This window comes from Hyperoodon ampullatus (genome assembly GCF_949752795.1).
Source record: "Hyperoodon ampullatus genome assembly, chromosome: 6".
Lineage (NCBI taxonomy): Eukaryota > Metazoa > Chordata > Mammalia > Artiodactyla > Ziphiidae > Hyperoodon > Hyperoodon ampullatus.
The window spans coordinates 114,851,194-114,863,778 of record NC_136919.1 but is presented as its reverse complement, the minus strand read 5'-3'; the positions used below and the strand labels follow the sequence as shown (position 1 = coordinate 114,863,778).

At 35.1% G+C, this 12,585-nt stretch overlaps 1 protein-coding gene across 1 annotated transcript in view; it reads right to left on the bottom strand.

The window, feature by feature from the left end:
• The window catches only part of ADAM7 (ADAM metallopeptidase domain 7), a gene marked incomplete at both ends in the record, with an annotated part of 47,062 nt that extends 39,563 nt beyond the window's left edge, over positions 1-7,499 (bottom strand). Inside the window, 2 exon segments of the mRNA XM_079706754.1 lie at positions 716-794; positions 7,381-7,499. Coding sequence (XP_079562880.1) covers positions 716-794; positions 7,381-7,499 — 198 coding nt within the window.
• Positions 7,500-12,585: the final 5,086 nt, after the last annotated feature.

Sequence of the window (12,585 nt, the reverse complement as noted above, 5' to 3'; positions counted from 1 at the left end):
CATTGTATAAAAGAATGTTACCCAGTTTTCTTACTGTTCTATTTTACAAAGATTGCATGATGACTGAGATTTCATAGTTGACAGCTGCCTTAAACAGGCAATATGGTTTAAAAGTATACATTTAGTAGAAGAGAATAAAGTCATCCTTGGCTAGAAGGCTGCAGTGGGCATGTTCTGCAAAGGGGAATAAATATAAAAATAGAACTCATATCCACTGGAATAATATTCATGATTAATGAACAAAGATTCATTTGGACAATGAAGGAGTGGACTCAGTGTTGGTGCATCAGAAGGACAGGGCAAGAGGATTTGACTCCCATAAGGGTCAGTTAGATGGAAGTTTTAAACTTGTTTCATGTCTTTAAGTTTTATCCTTTAGATTAATTACTATTCCATCATGGTACCTTATACTTCTCTGGTGTCCTGCTTTACCCTTCCTCCAGACTTAACCCAATTTGGGGTACATAGAAGTCAGTGTGGTAAATGAAAATACATTAGCAGTCATTGATTTGCTTGTTAGGCAGTGATCAATCTCCTTTAGAGGTCAGAGTGTCATAGTTTCTGTTCTAGAATCATTCAGTGATAGTAGTCAATGCAGGAGTAATTTCTGACGTAACACTTTCTGAAGCTGCTTGTACAGCTAGGATGGGGTTTAAAAATCATACGAGGAAACAATAGTTTCAGAGAAGAGACATAGGAAGGTCCCATAAGATACCGTGATCTGAGGATGCTTGGTGACCTGCTCTCCTTTTGTGGAGTAGTATGTCTCACTGTAATCTGAGGCTATAAACTGCCTGGAAAAGCGGGCAGAGAGGTAGTGAGATTCACTTATTGTAAAAAGTTAGCAGATAAAACCTATTATGTGAGAGTGAAGGCTCTAGGCTGCTTTCACTTCTCAGCAAGATCCTCTTATGCTAAAAGCAAATAAGCAAAATCAATCCCAGTCACATGAAAAGCCTTTCTACCTAGATTTCATGGTTTGGTAAAGATGGTAAAAGATTCTGGCAGTTTTAGCAAGGCATCATTTTGAGAAGAACCTAGAGAAAATATTATCTAAGTAAAAATCTTCTTGCCTTAAGCACGAAAATTAATGCAAAAAAATTGTAATGTATATGTATCATATAAATATATATACTGTATATATTTTATCTAAATATACAGCTGTTGGGTTAATATGTATTCAGATATATGTATCATATGTACATAAGAATTTAATATGATTGCAAAGTTTTTACATTTTACATGAAATTATACAATATTAACTGTAAATATTGTAACCTCTAAAACAAAAGCTTTAAACTAAAGCAGAGAAATATTGCTATAAAAACAATCGATAAACAAAAAGCCAGTAGATAAGAGTAAAAAAGAAATCAAATAATTCAAAGATCCAAAGAAGGGCAGGAAGAGAAAACCAGAGGAACAAAATCAGAGGCAAACAGAAATTCAATATTAAATACAACCATATCATTCATAACATTAAATGTTAATGGATTAAACTTTCCAATTAGAAATCAGATTGTCAGAATCTACTAAAAAGGCAGAACCCAACTACTTGCCATCTTACAAGAGACACATTTTAAATGTTAAGACACAGGTAGATTGGCATGAAAAATAGTATATTATGGAAACAGTAAATACGTGAATGCGGAGCTAAGCTGTACTGATATCAGGTAGAATACAGTTCCCAAAAAGACGGGCATTCCATAATGACATAATGATAAAAGAGTAAATTCACCATAAAGAAAAAATAATAGAACATGTGTATAACCTAATAGCTAAGCTTCCAAAACATGAAGAAAATATTTTAAAAATTGAAAAGATAAACAATTCCAGATCATAATTGAATGTTTTGACATTCCTCCCTCAGCATTTGACAGAACAAATAAGTAATATAAGTAAAAATAGAAGATCTAAATAATCCTATCAACCACTTTGTCCTAATTGTTGTTTATAGAGCACTTCACCCAGTAACTGCAAAATACATGTTCTTTTCAAGGTATGTTTCACAAATTAGAACATAGGTTTGGCCATAAAACAAATTACAATACATGTTTTTAAAAATGATATCATACAAAGCTTGAGAAAGGGTATGTAAAAACTACCAAATATTGGAAATTAAATAACCCACTCTTAAATAATCCATGAATCAAAGAAGAAATCTTAAAAGAAATTAGACAATATTTTGAAAGGAATGATAATAAAAATAAAAGACGTCAGTTTGAAATGCATCTAAATTAATGCTTGAAGGAAATGTCATGGTTTTAAATATTTTAAATACTATGACAAAAAGATCAAATGTTTTCATAAAAAAGTAAATACTAAATAAGTAGAATAAATTAAATAATAAAGATAATAGATGGATTCAGTGAAATAAACAGACAATAGCAATAATAAACAAATTCAAATGTTGGTTATTGGAAAAGATCAACAAATTGATAAACCTCTTTAGATTTGTCAAGAAAAAAAAGAGGGAGAACTCAGATTACCAATATTAGAAATTATAAAAAGGTTATCATTAAAGGTACCACAGATATTAAAAGAATAATCAGAGAATATTATGAAACACTTTATACCAAAAATTTGACAGCTTACATGAAATATACATTTTCCTTGTAAATTACAATTTAAAACTGACATAAAATGAAATAGAAAATCTGAATAACCCTCTCAATAAAATTGAATTTGTAATCATAAAACCTCCTTCCCACACATGGACACAAAAAACCCCTCAAGCCACAGGTAGTTTCATTCATGAATTCTATTCAACAATCTAAAAATAAAATTCTTCAGAAAATATAGGAAGAGAGAATCAATCAGTGTAAATTACCATATGGACATTTCAATGGATGCAGATGAAATGCTTTCAGTGAGCTTCTCAAGGAGCTATCTTAATCTCATAAAGTACACAAATGACAAGTCTACTGGCAATATAATATTAATCATTCAATATTTATCACTTTTCTCTTAAGATCAGGGATACTGTAAGATTGCCAACTCTTCTATTTCTACTCAGATTGTACTGGAGTTCCTAGCCATTACAATAAAGCATAGAAATAAAAGGAATAATGACTAGAAAGAAAGATATACAACTGCCAGTATTTGCTGATGAAAATCTCTAATCTATGAAACAATAGATAAATCCATAGATTAAGACATCCCAATAGAAAAATGAAATAATAAAATCAATTCTGCTTACAAGAGCATTGCAAGCATTAAATATGTAGAAATACATCTAACCAAAGACATATGAGAGCTGTACACTATAAACTACAAAACATTGTTGATAGAAATTAAAGAAGATCTAAATTAATATAGAGATGCAACACGAAGACTCAATATTGTTGATATCAGTTCTTTCAAATTCATGTATAAATTCAGTAAAATCGCAACCAAAATTTTAGCAGGCTCTTTAAAAAATAAAAATTAACAAGTGAGTTCTAAATTTTATAGAGAAATGCTAAGGATCTAGAATTTTTTTTAATTCTGCAAAAGAAGAACAAAATTGTAGAAGTTACCCACACTGGCTTTTAGACTTACTTTAAAGCTGCAGTAATCAAGACAGTGTGATCATAGCTTGGGGATTGAAAAGTAGGTGCACAGGATAAAATAGAGAGCTCAGAAATAGTCATTTGCTTTTGGTCAAAGGTGCAAAAGCTATCCAATCCAAAGAAAGGCAATTCAACAAAAGAGGCTGGCTATGTATATGCAAAACCAAGGACCTTGACCCACCTTCAGATTACACACACACACACACACACACACACACACACACACACACACACAAATTCAAGATGATAGACCAAAACTAAAAGCTAAAACCATGAAAACGTTAGAAAATTTAGTAAATCGAAATTTCTTCAAAATTATAAATTTTACTTTTTAAAAGAATATTAAGAAAATGAATATAAAAAGTAACAGGATGGAGAAAACAGTTAACAAGAAATATATCTGACAAAGGGCTAATCTCCAAATTATATGAAGATCTTCAACTCAGTAAAGGACAATTAACCCAATTAAAAATGGGTAAATATTTAAACAGGCACTTTACAAAAGATATACAAATGGTCAATAATCACATTAAAAAGTTTTCAACAGGGAACTGAAAACTTATCCAAAATGAAATATCACCACAAACCCACCAGTATAACTAAAATTAAAAAGGGGTGAGAACACAAAATGACAAAGAGGATTTGGAGCAACTAGAATTCTCATACGTTGTTCGCAGTATTTTGGAAAATGATCTGACAATTTTTTAATAAAACTAAACATATACATACCCTATGATCCAGAAACTTCACTCCTTGGTGCTCACCAAGGAGAAATGAAAACGTATATTTATAAAAGGACTATATACAAGAATGCTCATTCAGGCTTTACTCATGATAGCCAAACACTGGAAACATCCAAGGTCTCCATCAATAGAATGGATAAAAAAATGGTAATGTGTATATATATGTGTGTGTGTGTGTGTGTGTGTGTATATATATACACACATATATATATGTATATACACACACACACACACACACACACACACACACATATACACATACACATCATGGAATAGTACTCAGAAAGTAAAAGAACCACACTTCTGCTACATGAACTACATGAATGAATCTCTTTATGGAATGCTAAAATAAAGAAGCCTTACACAAAGGGTACATGCAGTGTAACTCTATTTATAAAAACTTCCAGAATGGACAGAATAATCTATGATGAGTGAAACCTCTGTGAACAGGTTTTGAGAGAAGTTGACTAGGAAGGAGGAGGAGGAAATTTTCTGAGCGACAGTTCTCATAGCTAATATAAGGCCTTCCCCTGTGAAAGGGATTTTAGATACTGAGATAATCTTCTATGCTTTACCTATCAAATTGGTAGTCATCTGTCAGGTGAGCCCTGTCAACCCCACTACAGAGAGGTGTAGAGAAGAGAGTATAGGATTTTGGAATCTGCTCTTATCTGAACCAAAGTTTTACTAGTTTATTAGCAGTATGACCATAAGTAGCATATCTAATCTTCCTGATCTGTAGATACTAGTCTCAATTTCTTCACCTGTGAAGTGGAGATAATAACATAGAATTTTGAGCATGTTAATATACAAAGTGGCTGATGGCTAAAAGTGTCTGCTGCCTTGCAGATATTCAGTAAAATCCACTCCTTCCTCCTTCTCACGGTCCATCAGAGTATTTAAGAGTGATAGTGCATTTCATAAACTTGTAGAATCTCAAGATTAGCCATAATCTAGTCCAAATCCTATGCTATGTTCTCAGCAAAATCATCAATGGATATTAATGTTTTTATCATTTACAATTTAAACTTAATGATGAGAGAGACATTACCTCATAGCATCATAAGAAAACCCTCATAAAAAGATTATGACATACCTTTAATCTGAGAAATGAGTAAAATCGTGAAGAATAAACTCCCGGGAAACATTCTGAATGATTCTGGCAAAAGTGGGGCACATGTGCTTGAGAAGAGACATGCACAGGTCCTTGCTTCCGCAGTGAGGATGAAGACCCTAGCAGATAGACAGGCAGTTTTGATCCAGCACAAGGAAGTGTTCCTTGATCATGTTACACAACTTGTGAGGTGCTTGAGGCTAAAACCTAGAAAGTGGACGTCATGTACTAATTAAAGGCAACCACTGAGATGGTGGTGGTGGAGGAGGTGGGCTGGGCAGAGATCCCTACTTTATGCCTAATATAAATATGATTCCAGATGTATTAAAAATTCAAAAGTGAAAAAAATCACCTATGACTTGGAAAAAATTATTGAAGAATCTTTATATAAACTTTCATTGAAGAAGGTCTTTCTATGCTGAAAGCCACTTGTAAGAACTGTTAAGGAAGATTTGATACAAAAACTAGACAGAAGTATTGAGAACTTTTTTTCCTAGCTAAATAAAGGCCTGGGCCAGGAACATGAGGATAATGGTCTTTAGAGTACTGAATGAAACACAATCGAAATGAATATTTCGCCCCCCATCCCGATAAAAGAACCCAGAGAGTCACTGGGGCAAGAGGGGAAAATGAAGGGAAATAACTTCCTTTTTTTTCTTCCAAGTTTTATTGAGATGTAATTGACTACAGCACTGTATAAGATTAAGGTGTACATTAAATCATTTGACCTCATATGTTATGAAATGATTCGTCTCATACAGATACCAAAAAAAAATATTTTTCCTTGTGATGAGAGCTCTTAAGATCTGCTGTCTTAACAACTTTCAGATGTACCAGACAACCCTGTTCACTACAGTCATCATGTTGTACATTCCATCCCTAGTACTTATTTATATTATAACTGGGAGTTTGCACCTTTTGACCACTTTCATCCAAACTTATTTATGAAAACTGATTTATGCCATAAATCACAAATTAATTACAATTAAAAGACAAATAAAAACTCCAGAAATGTATGCAACATATAAAATGTAAGGGCACATATCCTTATAATATAGAGCTCTTTCAAATCAATACAAAAAGAAAATATTAATGGGCAAATGTGCAGAAGACCTGTACAAACCTATCTATATGCATGTGTTCTCTTGTTATATTAGAAGAGAGATCCCTTTGCAATACAATCCCTTATCTGGGATTTTATCCCCTCCCCTATCTCACATTATTGATTATCCCTATAATATTCCCATGAATGGAACCAATCTACCATGGGAAGCTTTCTTTTAAATATCTTTTGATATTTAAATAATCTAAAATCTCTCCCTTTCACAAAATCCTACCCTCAATCCTATAGTCCACAGACCGCCACCATCACCCTCTTTCATTACCTTTTCAGTTAAACTTCTCACAAAGTTGATCTATATTTCTTGTGCCAATTTCCTCATCTCCAACTCATCCTAACACATCCCACTTGCACTGCCTTTATTATTCTACTGATATAGCTAACTAATATCTCTGATGATTTCACAATTTCTATAGCCAATGGATACTTTGGTTCCTCATCTACTTGCCCTCTCAGTATTGTTGACCATACCCTCCCCCTTGAAATATTCTATTGAAGTACCTTGACACATACTCTTCTTAATTTCTTTCTAGCTCTCTGGCAACTTGAGGGCTGTATCTTTTACCCAACCTTTAAATTATGGAGTTCCTCAAGGTATTATCCTATATCTTCTTTTCCCTTAACTGTACACTTGTTCCAAATCCATCTCATCTTCAGTTATGGTTTAATTCTCTACAATATGCCTCACACTTTCTATTTCCAGTCATCTGAGCGATAGACCTTTACAGCCAACTCTCTACTCAACACTTTCACTGGAAGTGTGCAAAACCCCTACAAACTCAATAGATACAAAACTTAAAGTGCGGCTCCCCCAGCCTGTTCTCTTAGTTCATGATGTCGTCATCCATTCCTCACTGCAAGTCTGAAACCCAGTAGTCATCATGGATATCCCTTTTAATCAGTCCATCACTAACTATGTTTATTTTACTTTCTAAAAAATCCCATCCACTTTTCTCCAACTTTTCTGTCTCCATCCTAGTCCAGGATATCCTAGACTGTCTTTGGCTATATTCCAACAAGCGTGATCTTTTCAAAATGCAAATCTGATTGTGTCATTTTTTTTTTTTATTGGTGCTAGGATTAAGACTCACTTGGCTTTAAAGCCTCAGAAGGTAAATTGCCTGCCACCTTTTAACTCTGTGGCTTTGGGTAAAACAGGAAACATTTCTCTACTGCTGTTTTTTCTCATCTGTAAAATAGGTATAATATTATCAATAACATGTACCTCATAGGGATGGTGTGCGTGTTAGATGAATCTGTGCTGACAGGCAACCTTACATTCCCTGGTTTATTCATTCTCCAGTTCTTAGCTGACTATTTTATACTCTTTCTTCTCACCTCAAATCTCTAAATCTCCCCTTAGTATCAGCTGATCACCATGCTTTCTTTCTATTTAGCTGAGAAAAAAGAAGCCATCAGACGAAAAAAATCTCACCTTCTCCAGTGATCACATCTACATTACTGTCAAGATGTAGAGAGAGAACAGACTAGTTCTCTCTTGTTTCTATACATGTACTGCCCATTCCTCTAAGGTCTACCCACCATTAATATATTGGATTCTGTTTCTTCTTGTCCCATAGCCCCCATATCATCATTCTGGCAAGTTCTTTCTCGAGACTGAATACTCTCAATTAGTATATATACAAATATGCTGCCATTTTTATATCTTTTCAAAAAGCATTTCTTCTTTTACATCACCCTACCTTCCACCCAGCTACTACTCCGTTCCTGACTTCTTTTAATAGCACAGTTTCTTGGAAGATGAATGTACAGTTCCTCTCTCCCCATTTGCTCTTGAAATTACTCCAAACATACTTTTTATCCTTTACTCAATGAAACACTTCTTGTCAATGTTACCGATGATCTGCACCTTAGCCAAATCCAGTGGTCAATTCTCAATCTTCACTAACTTGACCTTTTACAACCTTTGACACTGTTGATGACTTTCACCTTTTGAAGAGTTTAGCTCATTTGTGGATCTCCTCCATGCTTATTCACTGCTTCTTCTTAGTCTCATTTGTTGCATCATCCTTCCCTCCCCAGTATCTAAATACCTCAGATCCCCAGGGCTCGATTCTTGGAATGTTATATACAGTCACTAACAAGGTGGTTCTCAACCAAACTAATGGCTTTTTCTCTTTCTTTTTCTTTTGAACGTAATTGAAACAACTTTAATCCAAATGATCATCTCTACCAGTAGAGTTTCTGATAATCTTTCAGGTTATTACAATAGATAGTTGAAGACTGATGGGCGTACTCAGTATATCTGACCCATCACCAAACAAATACTCATCCACATATCAAATGGAACTTAGCAGCTTCATTCACAATGACAGTTAAATAGAGCATTTTAAATTGGGTGATGGGTTGGAACTATATTGAGCTTGCCTTTATTACAGTCTAAATTGTGGAAACTAGAATAAACAATGATTAAAATACCAATTGTGAAATCCCAATTATTTATGGTGTCATGTTAAATGATAAGGCTTAAAGGCATTTGTCTGATGCCTTTAGTTATGGCTGAGCTAACTTTCTAGCATGTCTGTAAGATTAGAGATATGACACTATCCATGGCTAATCCGGGTGAAACAGCCAGGAACTTTCAAAGAAGAAAAATTTTTGGAACTTACTCATGACCCATAATCAATAAGTGAAAAGCAGACATTAAAATAAAAGTTCTGCTTGGCTCTGTGTTCTTTTTATACACTAGTGCTTTTTTTGAGGGGAAAAGAAACTTTATTTTTTCTCGTAAAACTCTATCAAGTGACTAGAGTGGAATAGTGCAATATTATAATATAACGAGTTTCTAATTTATTCTCACTCTCAGGTCACAGCTTTCTGTGTTTAACTTAACATCATCACTAAAGTATATAAAGCTTTCGAAACAAACAAACAATGATCCCTGAAGCAGATTTCAGTCAAAGTGGCTCTGGGAAGTCTGCTTATCAGACAAAAGCAGATTTTAAAAATGAGGCAAATATGAGAATATTCTGTCCCCTCATATCTTAGCTGCAAATTAGTGAAGCAACCTCTCAGAGGAGGTTCTCCAATCTAATGCCATCTTGGTTTCAGGGAGGGGTTTGGAGGTTGTAGATTCGATTCTTGTGTCCAGTCCTTATCATTACTAGGATCCCCCTTTAACAAGTAGTGAAGCAGGAGTACGTGTCTTGGGGGCCTCCCGGCTTTGTGAAGCGCAGGTCCACTTTCTCCCTGTGACCTCCCTCACAATCCAGGTACCCCTGCAGGCTTGCCCTCCTGAGCTTCCTTCTCTCTTTCTTTCTCTCAGTCCTGCTCCCTCTCTCCTAGCCAGCAACTTAGAGAGCCATCCCTCACCCCTCCTTAAGGACTTAACAGTGAATTCACAATAGTGGAGGCCCAGGAAGCACGACAGATGATAAAGAATATATTCTAAGTCAGAAACGAGAGGCGGCACACTCTGCAGACTCAAAATGCTTATTCTTGTATGTCCTTTGCCAAGAGAAACATGAAGAAAAGGGTCAGTAAATTCAAGTGAATAAAGAGAATGAAGTGAAAACAAATCTTATTCAAATTACAATAGAAATGGCAAAAACTTCACACAGAAATACTGGAATAAAGGTTAGCATTTTCTGTCTGACTTTAAAAGAAATATCATTATAAAGTACTCCAAAACCACACTAATTAAGGGGAACTTGCAATTCTTTTTGTAGAAGCTAGTTTCAGCCCATTAATTGTGTTTTAAGTGCATTGAAAAGAACACTAGATTCAAAATCAGGAACTCTATCTATGTTCACCTGTGACTAATTCTGCTACCTCTGCCAAATCACTTATTTTCTGGGCCCCAGTGCCTTATTTATAAATTGGGAATATCAGATTATTTGCTCTTTAAGATTTTTTTTTAACATCAGGATGCTGTGTTTCCATGCTTTTACTGATTTTTTTTCTCCTTTTCCAAGACCTCTTCACTGTAAGTAGAAATTTTGACTTGATAGAATAATGACAAGTTTGGAATTTTTTTTTATCATTATCCTACTTTCCACAAATTAATATGCATAGTAAATGTCGTGTTATAAATGCAACAAGAGCCATAAAAAAATTGACTCACTCTGCTACCTAAAAGGACAAGGTTATTCCTGGGGAATGGCAGACCCAGACTAAAAAGAGTGCATAGAAATTTCACCTCTTAATTCTGATAATCACACTACTTAACTAGTGACATTGAACAAATTACTTAATATTCCTAGAGTTTTGGTTTCCTCGTGGCAAATTAAAGATAATAGTGCTTCCTACACAAGATCACTGTGTAGATTAATAAGATCATTAATGAATAGTGCATAATACATATACGACTCTCAATTTTGCTGAAGGGTTGACATTATTTCTCACTTTCAATTTAACTGATTCATAAGAGCTTTAGGGAATACACTAACTTCGGTAAGGTCAAAATGTTTAAACAACATAGATTTAAAGCCAAGTGGTGACAGGGTATGAAATGAAATGCAATTAGGTTTTCTCCAGTTGCATAAGTGATAGCATTCATGATCTTATCCATAAGTCCAATTCCTACAGAACTATGTCACACCTTCACTTCACTCCTCAACAAGCTGTAATTTTCATTTTTAAACAATTTATAGTAACTCTCTTGATCTCTCATGCCCTTCCAGCAACCTTGATATTTTTCTGATCCCTTTATAACAAAATCCTCTCAAGGAGTTATCTATAATCACTGTTCTCAGTTCTTCATTCTCTCTTTAAGCCACTCCAGTCAGGTACAAGAGACAATCTCTTTTGTACCCACTACTCTACTGAAATTACTCATCAAGGTCACCAGTGATCTCCATATTTTAAATTTGTGGTTAATTTTCAGTCCCAATTTCACTTCTTGGTCATATTCGATTTGTCATTTGACCCTCTCTTTTTTTTTGATACACTATCCTTACTGGAAAGGAAGCCCTGCTTTTTCTCTCTCATTAGATGCTTTTTTTTTTTTTTTTTTTTTACTTTGATTCACTCATTTCTCCACATATCCCAGACCTTTAAACATTGGAGGGTCTTGGGGCTCACTCTTTGAACTTATTGGCTTTTCTGTCTATACTTATTCCCTTGGAGATCTCAACAAATCACATGTCTTAAAAACTATTGCGCTGCTGTTGATTGCCAAATTCATAGATCCCAGAATTATTTCCTTGACTCCAGTTGTCCGTTTGGCATCTCCATTTTGATGTCTAGTGAGCATAACAAATTTAATATACACAGAAACAAAACTCCTGATTTTCATCCCCAAAACTGCTCCTCCACACATCCCACTCATCTCAGGAAATAACAATGCTGTCAATCAAAATAGCTACTCAAGCCAAAGACCTTGATGTTGGCCTGGGCACCTCTCTTTCTCTCACATTCCATACACCATCTCCAGAAGCTCCAGAAGCTCTTCTTTCAGAATATACTCTGCATCTAATCTTTTCCCATCTCCTCCACTGCTACCACTCTGAGCAAACCCACAGTCTGTTACTACAATAACCTCCTGACCAGTGGTTTCACCATTTCTATCCTTGCGTCTCCTTCATAGTCTCTTTTCCAAAAGTAGTTAGTGATCATCTTAAAATGGAAGCAATGCCATGTCAGTTCCTTTGTTTGGTATCCTCCAGTGGCTTGCCATCTAATGGTGAGTGCAAGCTAAATTCCTTGTGGAGGTTTACAGGTCCCTACATGATCTGGTGCCCTGTTACTCTTGGACCTCATCACTGGCTCTTCTCCTCAGCTCTCTTCAGCTACTCTGTCCTTCTCCCTGTTCCCACAATGGACACACTAGCCCATTATCACTTCAAGGCAACATCCCTGTGGCTCCCTCCCTCACCTCTTCTAGCTCTTTCCTCAGCACCTTTTCACCAAGACGTTCTCTGTTCACTCTATTTTAGATTGCACCTCTCTTTGAACAAATATCTAAGCACTCTGTATCCCCCCTCCCACTTGGTGAATGAAGGCTTCTTAGTACCTGGTCAGTGAAGACTTTTATTCATGGATTTATTTTTCATCCTCTGCCTGTTCTAAAATGTAATGTAGAGATTTTTTTCTGCTTGG